This window comes from Coregonus lavaretus (genome assembly GCF_964263955.1).
Source record: "Coregonus lavaretus genome assembly, chromosome: 11".
In the NCBI taxonomy this organism is placed as follows: domain Eukaryota; kingdom Metazoa; phylum Chordata; class Actinopteri; order Salmoniformes; family Salmonidae; genus Coregonus; species Coregonus lavaretus.
The window spans coordinates 61,148,931-61,175,608 of NC_139998.1; the positions used below are offsets into that span (position 1 = coordinate 61,148,931).

A 26,678-nucleotide genomic window follows, 5' to 3' on the forward strand; every position below is an offset into this window, starting at 1 on the left:
GGCCATAGTGGAGTTTGGAGTGTGACTGTTTGAGGTTGTGGACAGGTGTCTTTTATACTGATAACAAGTTCAAACAGGTGCCATTAATACAGGTAACGAGTGGAGGACAGAGGAGCCTCTTAAAGAAGAAGTTACAGGTCTGTGAGAGCCAGAAATCTTGCTTGTTTGTAGGTGACCAAATACTTATTTTCCACCATAATTTGCAAATAAATTCATTAAAAATCCTACAATGTGATTTTCTGGATTTTTTTTCCTCAATTTGTCTGTCATAGTTGACGTGTACCTATGATGAAAATTACAGGCCTCTCTCATATTTTTAAGTGGGAGAACTTGCACAATTGGTGGCTGACTAAATACTTTTTTCCCCCACTGTACATACATACAGTGGGGGAAAAAAGTATTTAGTCAGCCACCAACTTGCAAAATCCAGAAAATCACATTGTATGATTTTTAAGTAATTAATTTGCATTTTATTGCATGACATAAGTATTTGATACATCAGAAAAGCAGAACTTAATATTTGGTACAGAAACCTTTGTTTGCAATTACAGAGATCATACGTTTCCTGTAGGTCTTGACCAGGTTTGCACACACTGCAGCAGGGATTTTGGCCCACTCCTCCATACAGACCTTCTCCAGATCCTTCAGGTTTTGGGGCTGTCGCTGGGCAATACGGACTTTCAGCTCCCTCCAAAGATTTTCTATTGGGTTCAGGTCTGGAGACTGGCTAGGCCACTCCAGGACCTTGAGATGCTTCATACGGAGCCACTCCTTAGTTGCCTTGGCTGTGTGTTTCGGGTCGTTGTCATGCTGGAAGACCCAGCCACGACCCATCTTCAATGCTCTTACTGAGGGAAGGAGGTTGTTGGCCAAGATCTCGCAATACATGGCCCCATCCATCCTTCCCTCAATACGGTGCAGTCGTCCTGTCCCCTTTGCAGAAAAGCATCCCCAAAGAATGATGTTTCCACCTCCATGCTTCACGGTTGGGATGGTGTTCTTGGGGTTGTACTCATCCTTCTTCTTCCTTCAAACACGGCGAGTAGAGTTTAGACCAAAAAGCTCTATTTTTGTCTCATCAGACCACATGACCTTCTCCCATTCCTCCTCTGGATCATCCAGATGGTCATTGGCAAACTTCAGACGGGCCTGGATATGCGCTGGCTTGAGCAGGGGGACCATGCGTGCGCTGCAGGATTTTAATCCATGACGGCGTAGTGTGTTACTAATGGTTTTCCCTGAGACTGTGGTCCCAGCTCTCTTCAGGTCATTGACCAGGTCCTGTCGTGTACAGTGGGGGAAAAAAGTATTTAGTCAGCCACCAATTGTGCAAGTTCTCCCACTTAAAAAGATGAGAGAGGCCTGTAATTTTCATCATAGGTACACGTCAACTATGACAGACAAATTGAGAAAAAAAAATCCAGAAAATCACATTGTAGGATTTTTTATGAATTTATTTGCTGATTATGGTGGAAAATAAGTATTTGGTCACCTACAAACAAGCAAGATTTCTGGCTCTCACAGACCTGTAACTTCTTCTTTAAGAGGCTCCTCTGTCCTCCACTCGTTACCTGTATTAATGGCACCTGTTTGAACTTGTTATCAGTATAAAAGACACCTGTCCACAACCTCAAACAGTCACACTCCAAACTCCACTATGGCCAAGACCAAAGAGCTGTCAAAGGACACCAGAAACAAAATTGTAGACCTGCACCAGGCTGGGAAGACTGAATCTGCAATAGGTAAGCAGCTTGGTTTGAAGAAATCAACTGTGGGAGCAATTATTAGGAAATGGAAGACATACAAGACCACTGATAATCTCCCTCGATCTGGGGCTCCACGCAAGATCTCACCCCGTGGGGTCAAAATGATCACAAGAACGGTGAGCAAAAATCCCAGAACCACACGGGGGGACCTAGTGAATGACCTGCAGAGAGCTGGGACCAAAGTAACAAAGCCTACCATCAGTAACACACTACGCCGCCAGGGACTCAAATCCTGCAGTGCCAGACGTGTCCCCCTGCTTAAGCCAGTACATGTCCAGGCCCGTCTGAAGTTTGCTAGAGTGCATTTGGATGATCCAGAAGAGGATTGGGAGAATGTCATATGGTCAGATGAAACCAAAATAGAACTTTTTGGTAAAAACTCAACTCGTCGTGTTTGGAGGACAAATAATGCTGAGTTGCATCCAAAGAACACCATACCTACTGTGAAGCATAGGGGTGGAAACATCATGCTTTGGGGCTGTTTTTCAGCAAAGGGACCAGGACGACTGATCCGTGTAAAGGAAAGAATGAATGGGGCCATGTATCGTGAGATTTTGAATGAAAACCTACTTCCATCAGCAAGGGCATTGAAGATGAACGTGGCTGGGTCTTTCAGCATGACAATGATCCCGAACACACCGCCTGGGCAACGAAGGAGTGGCTTCGTAAGAAGCATTTCAAGGTCCTGGAGTGGCCTAGCCAGTCTCCAGATCTCAACCCCATAGAAAATCTTTGGAGGGAGTTGAAAGTCTGTGTTGCCCAGCGACAGCCCCAAAACATCACTGCTCTAGAGGAGATCTGCATGGAGGAATGGGCCAAAATACCAGCAACAGTGTGTGAAAACCTTGTGAAGACTTACAGAAAACGTTTGACCTGTTTCATTGCCAACAAAGGGTATATAACAAAGTATTGAGAAACTTTTGTTATTGGCCAAATACTTATTTTCCACCATAATTTGCTAATAAATTCATTAAAAATCCTACAATGTGATTTTCTGGAAAAAATAATCTCATTTTGTCTGTCATAGTTGACGTGTACCTATGATGAAAATTACAGGCCTCTCTCATCTTTTTAAGTGGGAGAACTTGCACAATTGGTGGCTGACTAAATACTTTTTTCCCCCACTGTAGTTCTGGGCTGATCCCTCACCTTCCTCATGATCATTGATGCCCCACGAGGTGAGATCTTACATGGAGCCCCAGACCGAAGGTGATTGACCGTCATCTTGAACTTCTTCCATTTTCTATTAATTGCGCCAACAGTTGTTGCCTTCTCACCAAGCTGCTTGCCTATTGTCCTGTAGCCCATCCCAGCCTTGTGCAGGTCTACAATTTTATCCCTGATGTCCTTACACAGCTCTCTGGTCTTGGCCATTGTGGAGAGGTTGGAGTCTGTTTGATTGAGTGTGTGGACAGGTGTCTTTTATACAGGTAACGAGTTCAAACAGGTGCAGTTAATACAGGTAATGAGTGGAGAACAGGAGGGCTTCTTAAAGAAAAACGAACAGGTCTGTGAGAGCCGGAATTCTTACTGGTTGGTAGGTGATCAAATACTTATGTCATGCAATAAAATGCAAATTAATTACTTAAAAATCATACAATGTGATTTTCTGGATTTTTGTTTTAGATTCCGTCTCTCACAGTTGAAGTGTACCTATGATAAAAATTACAGATCTCTACATGCTTTGTAAGTAGGAAAACCTCCAAAATCGGCAGTGTATCAAATACTTGTTTTCCCCACTGTATATACATATATACACATACATATACATTTCCTTTAAAAAATATATTTCCCTTTATTACTTTCTAACCCTACCACCCCTTCCCTAATTTGAGTAAACTAGTGAACAACAATGCTTAGGCCTCTACTTCCAGCTTATACATACTATATCCATTTGGTTTGATTTGTTCTTTGTTATGGTAATATTATTTATCAAAGTGCAGATGCTACTGCTCTTAAACCTTTGGATGCCATCTAGCATAGTGCCCTTCGTTTTGTTACAGGTGACAGTTTTGATACTCATCACTGCATCCTGTATCAGAAGGTTGGCTGGACTTCACTAAAGACCCGTAGATCTCTACATTACTCCCTTTTTGTTTACAAGGCCCTACTTCATAAACTTCCTTCTTATCTAACTTTGCTGTTGAAGTATAGACCACAGGAGGTTGGTGGCACCTTAATTGGGGAGGACAGGCTCGTGGTAATGGCTGGAGCGGAATTGGTGGAATGGTATCATTCCATTTGCTCCATTCCGTCCATTATTATGAACCGTCCTCCCCTGGTATAGACACCTGAGTTGCCTTAACCAATCCTGTGAACGGGGTAAACTCTTGAGGTTCCTAGGGTCTCCACCGAGACACAAGAACTGCTCGTCGGGAGCGTCATGAAAAGGGTTTCCATGCTCGTCGGGAGCGTCATGAAAAGGGTTTCCATGCTCGTCGGGAGCGTCATGAAAAGGGTTTCCATGCTCGTCGGGAGCGTCATGAAAAGGGTTTCCATGGCCGAGCAGCCATACACAAGCCTAAGATCACCATGCGCATTGCCAAGTGTCGGCTGGAGTGGTGTAAAGCTCGCCGTCATTGGACTCTGGAGCAGTGGAAACACGTTCTCTGGAGTGATGAATCACGCTTCACCATCTGGCAGTCCGACGGACACCTGTGGGTTTGGCGGATACCAGGAGAACGCTACCTGCCCGAATGCATACTGCCAACTGTAAAGTTTGGTGGAGGAGGAATAATGTTCTGGGGCTGTTTTTAATGGTTCAGGCTAGGCCCCTTAATTCCAGTGAAGGGAAATCTTAACGCTACAGCATACAATGACATTCTAGACGATTCTGTGCTTCCAACTTTGTGGCAACAGTTTGGTGAATGCCCTTTCCTGTTTCAGCATGACAATGCCCCCGTGCACAACGCAAGGTCCATACAGAAATGGCTTGTCGAGATCGGTGTGGAAGAACTTGACTGGTCTGCACAGAGCCCTGACCTCAACCCCATCGAACGCCTTTGGGATGAATTGGAACGCTGACTGCGAGCCAGGCCTAATCACCCAACATCAGTGCCCGACCTCACTAATGCTCTTGTGACTGAATAGAAGCAAGTCCCTGCAGCAATGTTCCAACATCTAGTGGAAAGCCTTCCCAGAAGAGTGGAGGCTGTTATAGCAGCAAAGGGGGACCAACTTCATATTAATGGCCATGATTTTGGAATGAAATGTTCTACAAGCAGGTGTCCACATACTTTTGGTCATGTAGTGTATATATAGGAAGACATATTGAGACCTAAGCCCTGTATTATACAATATAAAATACACATTAGACACACACATTTTGTTTTTATATGTATTTCACATGACTGGAAATACAGATATGCATCTGTTGGTCACAGATACCTTTAAAGAATGGCCTCACAACAGGCCTCAGGACCTCGTCACTGTATTTTTGTGCATTGAAATTGCCATCCATAAAAATATTTTATTTTCATTGTCCATAACTTATGCCTGCCCATACCATAACCCCACCGCCACCATTACATTTACATTTTAGTCATTTAGCAGACGCTCTTATCCAGAGCGACTTACAGTTATTGAATGGATACATTTTTCATACTGGCCCCCCGTGGGAAACGAACCCACAACCCTGGCGTTGCAAGTGCCATGCTCTACCAACTGAGCTACAGGGCACTTTGTTCACAACGTTGACATCAGCAAACCGCTCGCCCACACAACTCCATACACGTCGTCTGTGGTTGTGAGGCCGGTTGGACGTACTGCCAAATTCTCTAAAACGATGTTGGAAGTGGCTTATGGTAGAGAAATGAACATTAAATTCTCTAGCAACAGCTCTGGTGGACATTCCTGCAGTCAGCATGCCAATTGCACGATCCCTCAAAACTTGAGATGTCTGTGGCATTGTGTTGTGTGACAAAACTGCACATTTTAGAGTGGCCTTTTACTGTCCCCAGCACTGCAGGGTGTTGTAGTATATCTGTTGGTTGGTCAGCCTTCTAATCACTGCAGGGTGTTGTAGTTTATCTGTTGGTTGGTCAGCCTTCTAATCACTGCAGGGTGTTGTAGTTTATCTGTTGGTTGGTCAGCCTTCTATTGTGTTGTAGTGTTGGAGAATTGAGATGAGTTAAAACAGGAAACCAGTGTGATAAATAAATATGATCAGATGTGTCTTTCATTATTCATATCTCTACTGTTCATCTAGTGAGCGTGTGCAGACAGGACAGGCTCTAGTGAGCGTGTGCAGACAGGACAGGCTCTAGTGAGCGTGTGCAGACAGGACAGGCTCTAGTGAGCGTGTGCAGACAGGACAGGCTCTAGTGAGCGTGTGCAGACAGGACAGGCTCTGGTGAGCGTGTGCAGACAGGACAGGCTCTGGTGAGCGTGTGCAGACAGGACAGGCTCTAGTGAGCGTGTGCAGACAGGACAGGCTCTAGTGAGCGTGTGCAGACAGGACAGGCTCTAGTGAGCGTGTGCAGACAGGACAGGCTCTAGTGAGCGTGTGCAGACAGGACAGGCTCTAGTGAGCGTGTGCAGACAGGACAGACTCTAGTGAGCGTGTGCAGACAGGACAGGCTCTAGTGAGCGTGTGCAGACAGGACAGGGTCTAGTGAGCGTGTGCAGACAGGACAGGCTCTAGTGAGCGTGTGCAGACAGTCCTCTGAGCAGCAGGGCTGGCACCTTATGAGACACCCTTCTCTCTTTACTGCAGGAGACCAATGAGATTGTGGCCATTAAGAAGTTCAAGGACAGTGAAGGTAAGAGGCCTTTCTTTAATCAGGAAATAATTAATTTTAAGTCCTGTGATAAAGAATGCTGACTTCCTCTATTCTTCATCATCCTCTGTTCTGTTATGGGTGTCTGTCTCTCTCTTTCTCACGTATGCTTCTTGTCTCATGGGTTCTCCTGTCTCTCTCACTCCTGTCTGTCTCTCTCCTCTCGTGGGTTCTCCTGTCTTTCTGTCCTCTCATCCTGTCTGTCTCTCCTCACCTGTCTCTCTCCTCTCATGGTTCTCCTGTCTGTCCACTCACCCTGTCTTTCTCCTTTCCTGTCTCTATCCCTTTGTGGGTTCTCCTGTCTGTCTCTATACTCTCATCCTGTCTCTCTATCCTCTCATCCTGTCTCTCTCTCCTCTCATCCTGTCTCTCTGTCCTCTCTTCCTGTCTGTCTCTGTCCTCTCATCCTGTCTCTCTGTCCTCATACTGTCTGTCTCTGTCCTCTCATCCTGTCTCTCTCTCCTCTCATCATGTCTGTCTCTGTCCTCTCATCCTGTCTCTCTGTCCTCTCTTCCTGTCTGTCTCTGTCCTCTCATCCTGTCTGTCTCTGTCCTCTCATCCTGTCTCTCTCTCCTCTCATCCTGTCTCTCTTCCCTCTCATCCTGTCTCTCTGTCCTCTCATCCTGTCTGTCTCTGTCCTCTCATCCTGTCTCTCTGTCCTCTCATCCTGTCTCTCTGTCCTCTCATCCTGTCTGTCTCTATCCTCTCATCCTGTCTCTCTTTCATCTCATCCTGTCTCTCTGTCCTCTCATCCTGTCTGTCTCTGTCCTCTCATCCTGTCTCTCTGTCCTCTCATCCTGTCTCTCTGTCCTCTCATCCTGTCTCTCTGTCCTCTCATCCTGTCTATCTCTGTCCTCTCATCCTGTCTCTCTGTCCTCTCTTCCTGTCTCTCTTCCCTCTCATCCTGTCTCTCTGTCCTCTCATCCTGTCTGTCTCTGTCCTCTCATCATGTCTCTCTGTCCTCTCATCCTGTCTGTCTCTGTCCTCTCATCCTGTCTGTCTCTGTCCTCTCATCCTGTCTCTCTGTCCTCTCATCCTGTCTCTCTGTCCTCTCATCCTGTCTGTCTCTGTCCTCTCATCCTGTCTCTCTTCCTGTCTCTCTCCTCTCACCCTGTCTCTCTGTCCTCTCATCCTGTCTGTCTCTATCCTCTCATCCTGTCTCTCTGTCCTCTCATCCTGTCTGTCTCTGTCCTCTCATCCTGTCTCTCTGTCCTCTCATCCTGTCTCTCTGTCCTCTCATCCTGTCTCTCTGTCCTCTCATCCTGTCTGTCTCTGTCCTCTCATCCTGTCTCTCTGTCCTCTCATCCTGTATATCTGTCCTCTCATCCTGTCTCTCTGTCCTCTCATCCTGTCTCTCTGTCCTCTCATCCTGTCTCTGTCCTCTCATCCTGTCTCTCTGTCCTCTCTTCCTGTCTCTCTGTCCTCTCATCCTGTCTCTCTGTCCTCTCATCCTGTCTCTCTGTCCTCTCATCCTGTCTGTCTCTCCTCTCATCCTGTCTGTCTCTGTCCTCTCATCCTGTCTCTCTGTCCTCTCATCCTGTCTGTCTCTGTCCTCTCATCCTGTCTGTCTCTGTCCTCTCATCCTGTCTGTCTCTCCTCTCATCCTGTCTCTCTGTCCTCTCATCCTGTCTGTCTCTGTCCTCTCATCCTGTCTCTCTGTCCTCTCATCCTGTCTCTCTGTCCTCTCATCCTGTCTGTCTCTGTCCTCTCATCCTGTCTCTCTGTCCTCTCTTCCTGTCTGTCTCTGTCCTCTCATCCTGTCTGTCTCTGTCCTCTCATCCTGTCTGTATGTCTCCTCTCATCCTGTCTGTCTCCTTTCCCCAGAGAATGAGGAGGTTAAGGAGACAACACTCCGGGAGCTGAAGATGCTCCGAACCCTGAAGCAGGAGAACATCGTGGAGCTGAAGGAAGCCTTCCGCAGGAGAGGGAAACTCTACCTGGTGTTTGAGTATGTAGAGAAGGTATGACTAGCTTCACTTGTAGTCTCCTGCAGTTAATGTTCATTATATATCAGCATAATAAGACTTCTGAAGCCTTCAAATGAAAGTTTAGATGTTGATGATGTTGATAAAATATATTGGCAGGAGAATGATCCTGATCCCTTCTGTTGGTGTCTTTCAGAACATGCTGGAGCTGCTGGAAGAGCTTCCGAACGGAGCGCCGTCTGATAAAGTCAGGAACTACATCCACCAGCTGATCAAAGCTATCCACTGGTGTCATAAGAACGACATCGTCCACCGGGGTAAGGAGACATGATGCTATAGGAACCAGAAGGGATTTAATCTCATCGTTCCATTAGGCCCTAATGCTCTTCAGTTAATATGAAGTCCCAGCATTCCTCTGTCCCAGCATTCCTCTGTCCCAGCATTCCTCTGTCCCAGCATTCCTCTGTCCCAGCATTCCCCTGTCCCAGCATTCCCCTGTCCCAGCATTCCTCTGTCCCAGCATTCCTCTGTCCCAGCATTCCCCTGTCCCAGCATTCCTCTGTCCCAGCATTCCTCTGTCCCAGCATTCCTCTGTCCCAGCATTCCCCTGTCCCAGCATTCCTCTGTCCCAGCATTCCTCTGTCCCAGCATTCCTCTGTCCCAGCATTCCTCTGTCCCAGCATTCCTCTGTCCTGCATTCCTCTGTCCCAGCATTCCTCTGTCCCAGCATTCCTCTGTCCTGCATTCCTCTGTCCCAGCATTCCTCTGTCCCAGCATTCCTCTGTCCCAGCATTCCTCTGTCCCAGCATTCCTCTGTCCTGCCATGACATCTTCTCTGGTTTGATAGTCTAACAGTCTGTTCAGTATCTCAGATGATGAGAGCTGGTGACTTGGAGTACAGCAACACTCCGGATGGTCTGCCATCTATCAGACAACATGAGGCAAACCATATCCCCTCAATATGACCTGACTCAGTTGTGATATGATTCTCTGGTTTTCTGAAGTACAAGTAGACATGATGCTGTTCCCATCTGACATTTTAGTGACAGCAGTGTTACTGTTAGTGTTACATTTTACATTTTACATTTTAGTCATTTAGCAGACGCTCTTAACCAGAGCGACTTACAGGAGCAATTAGGGTTAAGTGCCTTGCTCAAGGGCACATTAACGTCATTTAGCAGACGCTCTTAGCCAGAGCGACTCACAAATTGGTGCGTTCACCCTATAGCCAGTGGGATAACCACTTTACAATTTGGGGGGGGGGGGGGGGGGGGGGGGTTAGAAGGAATACTTTAGCCTATCCCAGGTATTCCTTAAAGAGGTGGGGTTTCAAATGTCTCCGGAAGGTGGTGAGTGACTCCGCTGTCCTGGCGTCGTGAGGGAGCTTGTTCCACCATTGGGGTGCCAGAGCAGCGAACAGTTTTGACTGGGCTGAGCGGGAGCTGTGCTTCCGCAGAGGAAGGGGAGCCAGCAGGCCAGAGGTGGATGAACGCAATGTCCTCGTTTGGGTGTAGGGACTGATCAGAGCCTGAAGGTACAGGGGTGCCGTTCCCCTCACTGCTCCAAAGGCAAGCACCATGGTCTTGTAGCGGATGCGAGCTTCAATTGGAAGCCAGTGGAGTGTGCGGAGGAGGGGGGTGACGTGAGAGAACTTGGGAAGGTTGAACACCAGACGGGCTGCGGCATTCTGGATGAGTTGTAGGGGTTTAATGGCACAGGCAGGGAGCCCAGCCAACAGCGAGTTGCAGTAGTCCAGACGGGAGATGACAAGTGCCTGGACCAGGACCTGCGCCGCTTCCTGTGTAAGGCAGGGTCGCACTCTCCGAATGTTGTAGAGCATGAACCTGCAGGAGCGGGTCACCGCCTTGATGTTGGCGGAGAACGACAGGGTGTTGTCCAGGGTCACGCCTAGGCTCTTCGCACTCTGGGAGGAGGACACAGCGGAGTTGTCTACCGTGATGGCGAGATCATGGAACGGGCAGTCCTTCCCCGGGAGGAAGAGCAGCTCCGTCTTGCCAGGGTTCAGCTTGAGGTGGTGATCCGTCATCCATACTGATATGTCTGCCAGACATGCAGAGATGCGATTCGCCACCTGGTTATCAGAAGGGGGAAAGGAGAAGATTAGTTGTGTATCGTCAGCGTAGCAATGATAGGAAAGGCCATGTGAGGATATGACAGAGCCAAGTGACTTGGTGTATAGGGAGAAAAGGAGAGGGCCCAAAACCGATCCCTGGGGGACACCAGTGGTGAGAGCACGTGGTGCGGAGACAGCTTCCCGCCACGCCACTTGGTAGGAGCGACCGGTCAGGTAGGACGCAATCCAGGAGTGAGCCGCGCCGGAGATGCCCATTTCGGAGAGGGTGGAGAGGAGGATCTGATGGTTCACAGTATCAAAGGCAGCAGACAGGTCTAGAAGGACAAGAGCAGAGGAGAGAGAGTTAGCTTTAGCAGTGCGGAGAGTCTCTGTGACACAGAGAAGAGCAGTCTCAGTTGAATGACCAGTCCTGAAACCTGATTGGTTTGGATCAAGAAGGTCATTCTGAGAGAGATAGCAAGAGAGTTGGCTAAAGACGGCACGCTCAATAGTTTTGGAAAGAAAAGAAAGAAGGGATACTGGTCTGTAGTTGTTGACATCAGTGGGGTCGAGTGTTGGTTTTTTGAGAAGGGGAGTAACTCTCACTCGGAAGTGTTAAAGTAATGACACCCCCTGCAAGCCGTGAACTGACATGCTCCTGTTTCTCGCTCTGTCTGTCTCTCTGTCTCTCTCTCCTGTCGTCTCTCCCTCCTGTCTCTTTCTCTGTCTGTCTCTCCTGCCTGTCTCTCCCTCCTGCCTGTCTCTCTGTCTCTCTCTCCTGTCTGTCTCTCCCTCTCTCTCTCCTGTTTGTCTCTCCCTCCTGTCTGTCTCTATGTATCTCCCTCCTGTCTGTCTCGCTGTCTGTCTCCCTGTCTCTCCCTCCTCTCTGTCTCTCCCTCCTGTCTGTCTCTCTGTCTCTCCCTCCTGTCTGTCTCTCTGTCTTTCCCTCCTGTCTGTCTCTCTCTCCTGTCTGTCTCTCCCTCCTGTCTGTCTCTCTGTCTCTCCCTCCTGTCTGTCTCTCTGTCTTTCCCTCCTGTCTGTCTCTCTCTCCTGTCTGTCTCTCCTTCCTGTCTGTCTCTCTGTCTCTCCCTCCTGTCTGTTTCTCTGTCTCTCCCTCCTGTCTGTCTCTCCCTCCTGTGTGTCTCTCTGTCTCTCCCTCCTGTCTGTCTCTCTATCTTTCCCTCCTGTCGTCTCTCCCTCCTGTCTGTCTCTCTGTCTCTCTCCTGTCTGTCTCTCCCTCCTGTCTGTCTCTCTGTCTCTCCCTCCTGTCTGTCTCTCTGTCTCTCCCTCCTGTCTGTCTCTCTGTCTCTCCCTCCTGTCTGTCTCTCTGTCTCTCCCTCCTGTCTGTCTCTCTGTCTCTCCCTCCTGTCTGTCTCTCCCTCCTGTCTGTCTCTCCCTCCTGTCTGTCTCTCTGTCTCTCCCTCCTGTCTGTCCCTCCCTCCTGTCTGTCTCTCTGTCTCTCCCTCCTGTCTGTCTCTCTGTCTCTCCCTCCTGTCTGTCTCTCCCTCCTGTCTGTCCCTCCCTCCTGTCTGTCTCTCTGTCTCTCCCTCCTGTCTGTCTCTCTGTCTCTCCCTCCTGTCTGTCTCTCTGTCTCTCCCTCCTGTCTGTCTCTCCCTCCTGTCTGTCTCTCCCTCCTGTCTGTCTCTCTGTCTCTCCCTCCTGTCTGTCCCTCCCTCCTGTCTGTCTCTCTGTCTCTCCCTCCTGTCTGTCTCTCTGTCTCTCCCTCCTGTCTGTCTCTCCCTCCTGTCTGTCCCTCCCTCCTGTCTGTCTCTCTGTCTCTCCCTCCTGTCTGTCTCTCTGTCTCTCCCTCCTGTCTGTCTCTCTGTCTCTCCCTCCTGTCTGTCTCTCCCTCCTGTCTGTCTCTCTGTCTCTCCCTCCTGTCTGTCCCTCCCTCCTGTCTGTCTCTCTGTCTCTCCCTCCTGTCTGTCTCTCTGTCTCTCCCTCCTGTCTGTCTCTCCCTCCTGTCTGTCCCTCCCTCCTGTCTGTCTCTCTGTCTCTCCCTCCTGTCTGTCTCTCTGTCTCTCCCTCCTGTCTGTCTCTCTGTCTCTCCCTCCTGTCTGTCTCTCCCTCCTGTCTGTCTCTCTGTCTCTCCCTCCTGTCTGTCTCTCTGTCTCTCCCTCCTGTCTGTCTCTCCCTCCTGTCTGTCTCTCTGTCTCTCCCTCCTGTCTGTCCCTCCCTCCTGTCTGTCTCTCTGTCTCTCCCTCCTGTCTGTCTCTCTGTCTCTCCCTCCTGTCTGTCTCTCCCTCCTGTCTGTCCCTCCCTCCTGTCTGTCTCTCTGTCTCTCCCTCCTGTCTGTCTCTCTGTCTCTCCCTCCTGTCTGTCTCTCTGTCTCTCCCTCCTGTCTGTCTCTCCCTCCTGTCTGTCTCTCTGTCTCTCCCTCCTGTCTGTCTCTCTATCTTTCCCTCCTGTCGTCTCTCCCTCCTGTCTGTCTCTCTGTCTCTCTCCTGTCTGTCTCTCCCTCCTGTCTGTCTCTCTGTCTCTCCCTCCTGTCTGTCTCTCTGTCTCTCCCTCCTGTCTGTCTCTCTGTCTCTCTCCTGTCTGTCTCTCCCTCCTGTCTGTCTCTCTGTCTCTCTCCTGTCTGTCTCTCTCCTGTCTGTCTCTCTGTCTCTCCCTCCTCTCTGTCTCTCCCTCCTGTCTGTATCTCTGTCTCTCCCTCCTGTCTGTCTCTCTGTCTCTCCCTCCTGTTTGTCTCTCTTGCTGTCTCTCTCTCTTCCTGTCTCTCTCTCTCTCTCTTTCTGTCTGTCTCTCTCTCCTCAGATATAAAGCCAGAGAACCTTCTCATCAGTTCTGATGACGTCCTCAAGCTATGTGACTTCGGTGAGCAGAGCAACCTGTCTGTCTGTCTGTCATCCTCATTCAGTCAATGACAGGACCAACCTATTAGAGAAACGTTAGTCTCTACTGTACTACCTGTATCAACTGTTTTTTTCTCTCCATTTATTCAAACCTTAGACATTAACATGTTGATTTAAGTTCCCATAGAAACAGCTAGTCTCCATATGGAATGATGTTAGTCTGTCTTCTCTCTGGAAGGTTCCAGTGTCTGTCTGACACTCCGAGCCTCAGCAGGTTGTCGGTCTCTCACCACAGATTGGCAACATCATGTCAGACACCATATGTTGACAGCCACAGCTCCTCTCCCGTCATGTTACCTTGGTGTTGTTACTAACCACACTGAGTCATTCAACACTCTTGTATTGATAGCTACTGTTTATACATTTATTTTCTTTCCCCAATTCTTTGAATGCTGTTTCATTCTTTCTTTCATTGTCATGTGATAATATTCTGCTGCATGTCCAGTCAGTCAGGTTGGTGTTCTGGTGGGACCGGTCCATACACTATGATAAAGTCAGGTTGGTGTTCTGGTGGGACCGGTCCATACACTATGATAAAGTCAGGTTGGTGTTCTGGTGGGACCGGTCCATACACTATGATAAAGTCAGGTTGGTGTTCTGGTGGGACCGGTCCATACACTATGATAAAGTCAGGTTGGTGTTCTGGTGGGACCGGTCCATACACTATGATAAAGTCAGGTTGGTGTTCTGGTGGGACCGGTCCATACACTATGATAAAGTCAGGTTGGTGTTCTGGTGGGACCGGTCCATACACTATGATAAAGTCAGGTTGGTGTTCTGGTGGGACCGGTCCATACACTATGATAAAGTCAGGTTGGTGTTCTGGTGGGACCGGTCCATACACTATGATAAAGTCAGGTTGGTGTTCTGGTGGGACCGGTCCATACACTATGATAAAGTCAGGTTGGTGTTCTGGTGGGACCGGTCCATACACTATGATAAAGTCAGGTTGGTGTTCTGGTGGGACCGGTCCATACACTATGATAAAGTCAGGTTGGTGTTCTGGTGGGACCGGTCCATACACTATGATAAAGTCAGGTTGGTGTTCTGGTGGGACCGGTCCATACACTATGATAAAGTTAGGTTGGTGTTCTGGTGGGACCGGTCCATACACTATGATACACTAGCAGTAGATCTACAGTCTATGTTTAGCTGCTCAGTGATGACTCATTCTGTTCACTCAATTAATACAGAGAGCGAGAGACATTGGGTCTGACTGGTTGTTCTTAGACTGTTGTTGTTCCTGTGTCCTCATCATCCTACTGAAATTAGTTGACTGTCTTAGCTGTGTTCCTGGTTAGTTGGTCTTTGAGGTCACTTCCTGTCCTCTCTTATTCAGGCTTCGCCCGTAATCTCTCAGAGGGAAATGATGCCAACTACACAGAGTACGTGGCCACTAGATGGTACCGTTCTCCAGAACTACTCCTGGGGTGAGTTTGGTGTGTGTGTAGTACAGGCTGAGTCCATTCTACCTGGATACTGCAGACATGAACCATACAATTATAATGACCAACACCCTCTCTCCACCCTGTCTCCCCCTGTCTCCCCCCTGTCTCCCCTGTCTCCCCTCTCTCCCCCCTGTCTCCACCCTGTCTCCACCCTGTCTCCACCCCGTCTCCCCTCTCTCTCCCCCCTGTCTCCCCCCTGTCTCCACCCTGTCTCCCCTCTCTCTCCCCCCTGTCTCCCCTCTCTCTCCCCCCTGTCTCCCCTCTCTCTCCCCTCTCTCTCCCCCCTGTCTCCCCCTGTCTCCCCTCTCTCTCCCCCCTCTCTCCCCCCCCTGTCTCCCCCTGTCTCCCCTCTCTCTCCCCCTGTCTCCCCCTGTCTCCCCTCTCTCTCCCCCTGTCCCCCCCTGTCTCCCCCCTGTCTCCCCTCTCTCTCCCCCCTGTCTCCCCCCTGTCTCCCCTCTCTCTCCCCCCTGTCTCCCCTCCCCCAGGGCACCATATGGTAAGGCAGTGGACATGTGGTCAGTAGGCTGTATCCTGGGGGAGCTGAGTGATGGCCAGCCGTTGTTCCCAGGAGAGAGTGAGATAGATCAGCTCTTCACCATCCAGAAGGTCCTGGGACCGCTGCCTACTGAACAGATGAAACTCTTCTACAATAACCCTCGATTCCACGGGCTACGGGTAGGACAGGCTGGACTCTCTCTGCTCTCACAACTCTCGCATCTCTGTCCACCTCTCTTCCCCTCATTCCCCCTCACATGCTCTCTCACTCTTCTCTTCTTCCTATTTTCTCCCACTCACTCCATCGTCTCTCTCTCTCTCTGGCCTTATTTCAGTATTCTCTCTCTCTGGTCTTATTTCAGTATTATCTCTCTCTGGTCTTATTTCAGTATTCTCTCTCTCTGGTCTTATTTCAGTATTATCTCTCTCTCTCTGGTCTTATTTCAGTATTCTCTCTCTCTGGTCTTATTTCAGTATTCTCTCTCTCTCTCTTGTCTTATTTCAGTATTCTCTCTCTCTCTCTGGTCTTATTTCAGTATTCTCTCTCTCTCTGGTCTTATTTCAGTATTATCTCTCTCTCTGGTCTTATTTCACCATTCTCTCTCTCTCTCTGGTCTTATTTCAGAATTCTCTCTCTCTCTCTCTGGTCTTATTTCAGAATTCTCTCTCTCTCTCTCTGGTCTTATTTCAGTATTCTCTCTCTCTCTGGTCTTATTTCAGTATTCTCTCTCTCTGGTCTTATTTCAGTATTCTCTCTCTCTCTCTGGTCTTATTTCAGTATTCTCTCTCTCTCTCTGGTCTTATTTCAGTATTCTCTCTCTGGTCTTATTTCAGTATTCTCTCTCTCTCTCTGGTCTTATTTCAGTATTCTCTCTCTCTCTGGTCTTATTTCAGTATTCTCTCTCTCTGGTCTTATTTCAGTATTCTCTCTCTCTCTGGTCTTATTTCAGTATTCTCTCTCTCTCTGGTCTTATTTCAGTATTCTCTCTCTCTCTCTGGTCTTATTTCAGTATTCTCTCTCTCTCTCTGGTCTTATTTCAGTATTCTCTCTCTCTCTGGTCTTATTTCAGTATTCTCTCTCTCTCTGGTCTTATTTCAGTATTCTCTCTCTCTCTCTGGTCTTATTTCAGTATTCTCTCTCTCTCTGGTCTTATTTCAGTATTCTCTCTCTCTCTGGTCTTATTTCAGTATTCTCTCTCTCTCTCTGGTCTTATTTCAGTATTCTCTCTCTCTCTCTGGTCTTATTTCAGTATTATCTCTCTCTCTGGTCTTATTTCAGTATTCTCTCTCTCTCTGGTCTTATTTCAGTATTCTCTCTCTCTCTCTGGTCTTATTTCAGTATTCTCTCTCTCTCTGGTCTTATTTCAGTATTATCTCTCTCTCTCTCTGGTCTTATTTCAGTATTCTCTCTCTCTCTCTGGCTGTGGCTGATTGGATCACAGTGACACATCATGTATCTCCATTCTGCTGTGAGGAGAGGTTCAGATCATTACTGACTGGCTGGTCTTTCTGGCTGGTGTTACTGACTGTCTGGCTTGTTGACTAACTGACAGGCTGGTTGACTGGCTGGCTGGTTGACTGTCTGGCTGGCTGGCTAGCTGGCTGGTTGACTGGCTGGCTGGTTGACTGGCTGGCTGGTTGACTGACTGGCTGGTTGACTGGCTGGTTGACTGGCTGGTTGACTGACTGGCTGGTTGACTGACTGGCTGGTTGACTGGCTGGCTGGTTGACTGGCTGGCTGGTTGACTGGCTGGCTGGTTGACTGACTGGCTGGTTGACTGGTTGCTGATGGTAGTAGAGGCATGACTATAAAACTAAGCATTTGTTATGTGTGTTTCAGTTCCCAGCAGTGAACCACCCCACCACCCTGGAGAGGAAGTACCTGGGGCTCATCAGTGGAGCCCTGCTGGACCTCATGAAGGTAAGGTCAGAGGTCAGGAGTTAAAGGTCAGGGATGCTACTGGGGTTAGGTTTAGGGTTATACTGATTCACACTGAATAGTAGGGCATGACTCTCCATTCCATTAAAACACATGCCTGTAATGTATCTGTGATGTATCTGTAATGTGATGTCATGTAGCTGTAATGTAATGTATATGTAATGTAATGTACAGTTGAAGTCGGAAGTTTACATACACTTAGGTTGGAGTCATTAAACCTTGTTTTTCAAACTATCGTTTTGGCAAGTCGGTTAGGACATCTACTTTGTGCATGACACAAGTAATTTTTCCAACAATTGTTTACAGACAGATTATTTCACTTATAATTCACTGTATCACAATTCCAGTGGGTCAGAAGTTTACATACACTAAGTTGACTGTGCCTTTAAACAGCTTGGAAAATTGTCATGGCTTTAGACGCTTCTGATAGGCTAATTGACATAATTTGAGTCAATTGGAGGTGTACCTGTGGATGTATTTCAAGGCCTACCTTCAAACTCAGTGCCTCTTTGCTTGACATCATGGGAAAATCAAAAGAAATCAGCCAAGACCTCAGAAAAAACATTGTAGCCCTCCACAAGTCTGGTTCGTCCTTGGGAGCAATTTCCAAATGCCTGAAGGTACCACGTTCATCTGTACAAACAATAGTACGCAAGTATAAACACCATGGGACCACGCAGCCATCATACCGCTCAGGAAGGAGACGCGTTCTGTCTCCTAGAGATGAACGTACTTTGGTGCGAAAAGTGCAAATAAATCCCAGAACAACAGCAAAGGACCTTGTGAAGATGCTTGAGGATACAGGTACAAAAGTATCTATATCCACAGTAAAACGAGTCCTATATCGACATAATCTGAAAGGCCGCTCAGCAAGGAAGAAGCCACTGCTCCAAAACCGCCATAAAAAAGCCAGACTACTAAAGCCTGACCTCAATCCTATAGAAAATTTGTGGGCAGAACTGAAAAAGCGTGTGCGAGCAAGGAGGCCTACAAACCTGACTCAGTTACCCCAGCTCTGTCAGGAGGAATGGGCCAAAATTCACCCAACTTATTGTGGGAAGCTTGTGGTAGGCTACCCTAAACGTTTGACCCAAGTTAAACAATTTAAAGGCAATGCTACCAAATACTAATTGAGTGTATGTAAACTTCTGACCCACTGGGAATGTGATGAAAGAAATAAAAGCTGAAATAAATCATTCTCTCTACTATTATTCTGACATTTCACATTCTTAAAATAAAGTGGTGATCCTAACTGACCTAAGACAGGGAATTTTTCTTGGATTAAATGTCAGGAATTGTGAAAAACTGAGTTTAAATGTATTTGGCTAAGGTGTATGTAAACTTCCAACTTCAACTGTATCTGTAATGTAATATAATGTATCTGTAATGTATTTGTCATGTACAGTGTATTCGGAAAGTATTCAGACACCTTGACTTTTTCCTCATTTTGTTACGTTACAGCCTTATTCTAAAATGGATTAAATTGTTTTTTTCCCCTCATCAATCTTTACACAATACCCCATAATGACAAAGCAAAAACAGGTTTTAAAAAACGGAAATATCACATTTACATAAGTATTCAGACCCTTTACTCAGTACTTTGTTGAAGCACCTTTGGCAGCGATTACAGCCTTGAGTCTTCTTGGGTATGACGCTACAAGCTTGGCACACCTGTATTTGGGGAGTTTCTCCCATTCTTCTCTGCAGATCCTCTCAAGCTCTGTTAGGTTGGATGGGGAGCGTCGCTACACAGCTATTTTCAGGTCTCTCCAGAGATGTTCGATCGGGTTCAAGTCTGGCTGGGCCGCTCAAGGACATTCAGAGACTTGTCCCGAAGCCACTCCTGCATTGTCTTGGCTGTGTTCTTAGGGTCTTTGTCCTGTTGGATGGTGAACCTTCACCCCCAGTCTGAGGTCCTGAGCACTCTGGAGCAGGTTTTCATCAAGGATCTCTCTGTACTTTGCGCCGTTCATCTTTGCCTCGATCCTGACTATCAATCAATCAATCAATCAATCAAATGTGTTTATGAAGCCCTTTTTACATCAGCAGATGTCACAAAGTGCTATACAGAAACCCAGCCTAAAACCCCAAACAGAAAGCAATGCAGATGTAGAAGCACGGTGGCTAGGAAAAACTCCCTAGAAAGGCAGAAACCTAGGAAGAAACCTAGAGAGGAACCAGGCTCTGAGGGGTGGCCAGTCCCCTTCTGGCTGTGCCGGGTGGAGATTATAACAGTACATGGCCATTAAGGCCAGATTTTTCTCCAAGATGTTCAAACGTTCATAGATGACCAGCAGGGTCAAATAATAATCACAGTGGTTGTAGTGGTAGCAACAGGTCAGTACATCAGGAGTAAATGTCACTTGGCTTTTCATAGCCGGCCATTTAGAGGTTGAAATAGCAGGTGTGGTAGAGAGAGAGAGTTGAAAACAGCAGGTCTGGGACAAGGTAGCACGTCCGGTGAACAGGTCAGGGTTCCATAGCCGCAGGCAGAAGAGTGGAAACTGGAGCAGCAGCACGACCAGGTGGACTGGGGACAGCAAGGAGTCATCAGGCCAGGTAGTCCTGAGGCATGGTCCTAGGGCTCAGGTCCTCCGGGAGGGGAGGGGAGGGAGAGAGGACCAGGTGGACTGGGGACAGCCAGGAGTCATCAGGCCAGGTAGTCCTGAGGCATGGTCCTAGGGCTCAGGTCCTCCGGGAGGGGAGGGAGAGAGGACCAGGTGGACTGGGGACAGACAGGAGTCATCAGGCCAGGTAGTCCTGAGGCATGGTCCTAGGGCTCAGGTCCTCCGGGAGGGGAGGGAGAGAGGACCAGGTGGACTGGGGACAGACAGGAGTCATCAGGCCAGGTAGTCCTGAGGCATGGTCCTAGGGCTCAGGTCCTCCGGGATGGGAGGGAGAGAGAGATAATTAGAGGGAGCATACTTAAATTCACACAGGACACCGGATAAGACAGGAGAATAACACCAAATATAACAGACTAATCCTAGCCCCCCGGCACATAGACTACTGCAGCATAGATAGTGAAGGCTGAGACGGGGGGGGGGGTCGGGGGACACTGTGGCCTCGTCCGACGATACCACTGGACAGGGCCAACCATTATAGACAGAATACCAGCTGACTGCTTTGGGTCATTTAAATTTTTTTATTTATTTAACCAGGTAAGAAGCCAGTTGAGAACAAGTTCTCATTTACAACTGCGACCTGGCCAAGATAAAGCAAAGCAGTGCGATAAAAACAACAACACAGAGTTACATATGGGGTAAAACAAAACATAAAGTCAAAAATACCACAGAAAATATATATACAGTGTGTGCAAATGTAGCAAGTTATGGAGGTAAGGCAATAAATAGGCTATAGTGCAAAATAATTACAATTAGTATTAACACTGGAATGATAGATGTGCAAAAGATGATGTGCAAATAGAGATACTGGGGTGCAAATGAGCAAAATAAATAACAATATGGGGATGAGGTAGTTGGGTGGGCTAATTTCAGATGGGCTGTGTACAGGTGTAGTGATCGGTAAGCTGCTCTGACAACTGATGCTTAAAGTTAGTGAGGGAGATAAGAGTCTCCAGCTTCAGAGATTTTTGCAGTTCGTTCCAGTCATTGGCAGCAGAGAACTGGAAGGAATGGCGGCCAAAGGAGGTGTTGGCTTTGGGGATGACCAGTGAGATATACCTGCTGGAGCGCAGACTACGGGTGGGTGTTGCTATGGTGACCAGTGAGCTAAGATAAGACTGGGATTTGCCTAGCAGTGATTTATAGATGACCTGGAGCCAGTGGGTTTGACGACAAATATGTAGTGAGGGCCAGCCAACAAGAGCGTACAGGTCACAATGGTGGGTAGTATACAGTGGGGAAAAAAGTATTTAGTCAGCCACCAATTGTGCAAGTTCTCCCACTTAAAAAGATGAGAGAGGCCTGTAATTTTCATCATAGGTACACGTCAACTATGACAGACAAAATGAGAAAAGAAAATCCAGAAAATCACATTGTAGGATTTTTTATGAATTTATTTGCATATTATGGTGGAAAATAAGTATTTGGTCAATAACAAAAGTTTCTCAATACTTTGTTATATACCCTTTGTTGGCAATGACACAGGTCAAACGTTTTCTGTAAGTCTTCACAAGGTTTTCACACACTGTTGCTGGTATTTTGGCCCATTCCTCCATGCAGATCTCCTCTAGAGCAGTGATGTTTTGGGGCTGTCGCTGGGCAACACGGACTTTCAACTCCCTCCAAAGATTTTCTATGGGGTTGAGATCTGGAGACTGGCTAGGCCAATCCAGGACCTTGAAATGCTTCTTACGAAGCCACTCCTTCGTTGCCCGGGCGGTGTGTTTGGGATCATTGTCATGCTGAAAGACCCAGCCACGTTTCATCTTCAATGCCCTTGCTGATGGAAGGAGGTTTTCACTCAAAATCTCACGATACATGGCCCCATTCATTCTTTCCTTTACACGGATCAGTCGTCCTGGTCCCTTTGCAGAAAAACAGCCCCAAAGCATGATGTTTCCACCCCCATGCTTCACAGTAGGTATGGTGTTCTTTGGATGCAACTCAGCATTCTTTGTCCTCCAAACACGACGAGTTGAGTTTTTACCAAAAAGTTCTATTTTGGTTTCATCTGACCATATGACATTCTCCCAATCCTCTTCTGGATCATCCAAATGCACTCTAGCAAACTTCAGACGGGCCTGGACATGTACTGGCTTAAGCAGGGGGACATGTCTGGCACTGCAGGATTTGAGTCCCTGGCGGCGTAGTGTGTTACTGATGGTAGGCTTTGTTACTTTGGTCCCAGCTCTCTGCAGGTCATTCACTAGGTCCCCCGGTGTGGTTCTGGGATTTTTGCTCACCATTCTTGTGATCATTTTGACCCCACAGGGTGAGATCTTGCGTGGAGCCCCAGATCGAGGGAGATTATCAGTGGTCTTGTATGTCTTCCATTTCCTAATAATTGCTCCCACAGTTGATTTCTTCAAACCAAGCTGCTTACCTATTGCAGATTCAGTCTTCCCAGCCTGGTGCAGGTCTACAATTTTGTTTCTGGTGTCCTTTGACAGCTCTTTGGTCTTGGCCATAGTGGAGTTTGGAGTGTGACTGTTTGAGGTTGTGGACAGGTGTCTTTTATACTGATAACAAGTTCAAACAGGTGCCATTAATACAGGTAACGAGTGGAGGACAGAGGAGCCTCTTAAAGAAGAAGTTACAGGTCTGTGAGAGCCAGAAATCTTGCTTGTTTGTAGGTGACCAAATACTTATTTTCCACCATAATTTGCAAATAAATTCTTAAAAAATCCTACAATGTGATTTTCTGGATATTTTTTCTCAATTTGTCTGTCATAGTTGACATGTACCTATGATGAAAATTACAGGCCTCTCTCATATTTTTTAAGTGGGAGAACTTGCACAATTGGTGGCTGACTAAATACTTTTTTCCCCCACTGTATCTGTAATTTAATGTATCTACAGTACCAGTCAATATTTTGGACACACCTACTCATTCAAGGGTTTTTCTTTATTTTTTTACAATTTTCTACATTGTAGAATAATAGTGATGACATCAAAACTATGAAGTAACACATATGGAATCATGTAGTAACCAAAAAAGTGTTCAACAAATCAAAATATATTATAGCCACCCTTTGCCTTGATGACAGCTTTGTACACTCTTGGCATTCTCTCAACCAGCTTCACCTGGAATGCTTTTCCAACAGTCTTGAAGGAGTTCCCACATATGCTGAGCACTTGTTGGCTGCTTTTCCTTCACTCTGCCGTCCGACTCATCCCAAACCATCTCAATTGGATTGAGGTCAGGTAATTGTGGAGGCCAGGTCATCTGATGCAGCACTCCATCACTCTCCTTCTTGGTTAAATAGCCCTTACACAGCCTGGAGGTGTGTTGGGTCATTGTCCTGTTGAAAAACAAATGATAGACCCACTAAGCCCAAACCAGATGGGATGGCGTATCGCTGCAGAATGCTGTGGTAGCCATGCTGGTTAAGTGTGCCTTGAATTCTAAATAAATCACTGACAGTGTCACCAGCAAAGCACTCCCACACCATCACACCTCCTCCTCCATGCTTCACGGTGGGAACTACACATGCGGAGATGATCTGTTCACCCACACCGCGACTCACAAAGACACGGCGGTTGGAACCCAAAATCTCAGATTTGGACTCCAGACCAAAGGACACATTTCCACCGGTCTAATGTCCATTGCTTGTGTTTCTTGGTCCAAGCAGGTCTCTTCTTCTTATTGGTGTCCTTTTATTAGTGGTTTCTTTTTAGCAATTCGACCATGAAGGACTGATTCACACAGTCTCCTCTGAACAGTTGATGTTGAGATGTGTCTTTGACTTGAACTCTGTGAAGCATTTACTAGGGCTGCAATTTCTGAGGCTGGTAATGCTAATGAACTTATCCTCTGCAGCAAAGGTATCTCTGGGTCTTCCATTCCTGTGGTGATCCTCATGAGAGCCAGTTTCATCATAGCGCTTGTTAGTTTTTGCGACTGCACTTGAAGAAACTTTCAAAGTTCTTGACATTTTCCGTATTGACTGACCTTAATGTCTTAAAGTATTGATGGACTGTCGTTTCTCTTTGCTTATTTGAGCTGTTCTTGCCATAATATGGACTTGGTCTTTTACCAAATAGGGCTATTTTCTGTATACCACCCCTACCTTGTCACAACACAACTGATTGGATCAAACGCATTAAGAATGAAAAACAATCCACAAATTAACTTTTAAGAAGGCACACCTGTTAATTGAAATGCATTCCAGGTGACTACTTCATGAAGCTGGTTGAGAGAATGCCAAGAGTGTGCAAAGCTGTCATCAAGGCAAAGGGTGGCTATTTGAAGAATCTCAAATATAAAATATATTTTGATTTGTTGAACATTTTTTTGGTTACTACATGATTCCATATGTGTTATTTCATAGTTTTGATATCTTCACTATTATTGTACAATGTAGAAAATAGTAAAAAATAAAGAAAAACCCTTGAATGAGTAGGTGTGTCCAAACTATTGATTGTTAGTGTAAATGTAATGCAATGTATCTGTAATGTAATGCGATGCAGTGCCTTAGACCACTGCGCCACTCTACTGTTGCTTCTCTCTGTTTTCCCCATCTGTTGATGTAAACAGACTGTGATCTGTAGCTGTAAACAGACTGTGATCTGTAGCTGTAAACAGACTGATATGTAGCTGTAAACAGACTGATATGTAGCTGTAAACAGACTGTGATATGTAGCTGTAAACAGACTGATATGTAGCTGTAAACAGACTGTGATCTGTAGCTGTAAACAGACTCTGATCTGTAGCTGTAAACAGACTGTGATCAGTAGCTGTAAACAGACTGTGATCTGTAGCTGTAAACAGACTGTGATCTGTAGCTGTAAACAGACTGTGATCTGTAGCTGTAAACAGACTGTGATATGTAACTGTAAACAGACTGTGATCTGTAGCTGTAAACAGACTGTGATCAGTAGCTGTAAACAGACTGTGATCTGTAGCTGTAAACAGACTGATCTGTAGCTGTAAACAGACTGATATGTAGCTGTAAACAGACTGATATGTAGCTGTAAACAGACTGTGATCTGTAGCTGTAAACAGACTGTGATATGTAACTGTAAACAGACTGTGATCTGTAGCTGTAAACAGACTGTGATCAGTAGCTGTAAACAGACTGTGATCTGTAGCTGTAAACAGACTGATATGTAGCTGTAAACAGACTGATATGTAGCTGTAAACAGACTGATATGTAGCTGTAAACAGACTGTGATCTGTAGCTGTAAACAGACTGATCTGTAGCTGTAAACAGACTGTGATCTGTAGCTGTAAACAGACTGTGATCTGTAGCTGTAAACATACTGATATGTAGCTGTAAACAGACTGATATGTAGCTGTAAACAGACTGATATGTAGCTGTAAACAGACTGTGATCTGTAGCTGTAAACAGACTGTGATCAGTAGCTGTAAACAGACTGTGATATGTAACTGTAAACAGACTGTGATCTGTAGCTGTAAACAGACTGTGATCTGTAGCTGTAAACAGACTGTGATATGTAACTGTAAACAGACTGTGATCTGTAGCTGTAAACAGACTGTGATCTGTAGCTGTAAACAGACTGTGATCAGTAGCTGTAAACAGACTGTGATCTGTAGCTGTAAACAGACTGTGATCTGTAGCTGTAAACAGACTGATCTGTAGCTGTAAACAGACTGTGATCTGTAGCTGTAAACAGACTGTGATATGTAACTGTAAACAGACTGTGATCTGTAGCTGTAAACAGACTGTGATCAGTAGCTGTAAACAGACTGTGATCTGTAGCTGTAAACAGACTGATCTGTAGCTGTAAACAGACTGATATGTAGCTGTAAACAGACTGTGATCTGTAGCTGTAAACAGACTGTGATATGTAACTGTAAACAGACTGTGATCTGTAGCTGTAAACAGACTGATATGTAGCTGTAAACAGACTGATCTGTAGCTGTAAACAGACTGTGATCTGTAGCTGTAAACAGACTGTGAACAGTAGCTGTAAACACACTGTGATCTGTAGCTGTAAACAGACTGATCTGTAGCTGTAAACAGACTGATATGTAGCTGTAAACAGACTGATATGTAGCTGTAAACAGACTGTGATCTGTAGCTGTAAACAGACTGTGATCTGTAGCTGTAAACAGACTGTGATCTGTAGCTGTAAACAGACTGATATGTAGCTGTAAACAGACTGTGATCTGTAGCTGTAAACATACTGTGATCTGTAGCTGTAAACAGACTGTGATCTGTAGCTGTAAACAGACTGATCTGTAGCTGTAAACAGACTGTGATCTGTAGCTGTAAACAGACTGTGATCTGTAGCTGTAAACAGACTGAGCTACACGGGACCTACCACTGACTACTGCATCCTACCGCTGACTACTGCATCCTACCCCTGACTACTGCATCCTACCTCTGACTACTGCATCTTACCACTACTACTGCATCCTACCACTGACTACTGTATCCTACCCCTGACTACTGTATTTCACCACTGACTACTGCATCCTACCCCTGACTACTGCATCCTACCCCTGACTACTGCTTCCTACCTCTGACTACTGCATCTTACCACTACTACTGCATCCTACCACTGACTACTGTATCCTACCCCTGACTACTGTATTTTACCACTGACTACTGCATCCTACCCCTGACTACTGTATTTACCACGGACTACTGCAACCTACCCCTGACTACTGTATTTACCACGGACTACTATATCCTACCGCTGACTACTGCATCCTACCCCTGACTACTGTATTTACCACGGACTACTGCAACCTACCCCTGACTACTGTATTTACCACGGACTACTATATCCTACCGCTGACTACTG

At 46.7% G+C, this 26,678-nt stretch overlaps 1 protein-coding gene across 1 annotated transcript in view; it reads left to right on the forward strand.

Moving 5' to 3' along the window:
* Positions 1 to 26,678, forward strand: part of LOC311137618 (cyclin-dependent kinase-like 5) — a gene marked incomplete at its 3' end in the record, with an annotated part of 239,460 nt that overhangs the window by 117,770 nt on the left and 95,012 nt on the right. Inside the window, exons 3-9 of the mRNA XM_084172120.1 lie at positions 6,481 to 6,526; positions 8,369 to 8,505; positions 8,666 to 8,786; positions 13,301 to 13,360; positions 14,738 to 14,828; positions 15,332 to 15,521; positions 17,182 to 17,262. Of these exons, the coding sequence (XP_084028246.1) occupies positions 6,481 to 6,526; positions 8,369 to 8,505; positions 8,666 to 8,786; positions 13,301 to 13,360; positions 14,738 to 14,828; positions 15,332 to 15,521; positions 17,182 to 17,262 (726 nt within the window). The remainder of the gene's footprint in view (positions 1 to 6,480; positions 6,527 to 8,368; positions 8,506 to 8,665; positions 8,787 to 13,300; positions 13,361 to 14,737; positions 14,829 to 15,331; positions 15,522 to 17,181; positions 17,263 to 26,678) is intronic.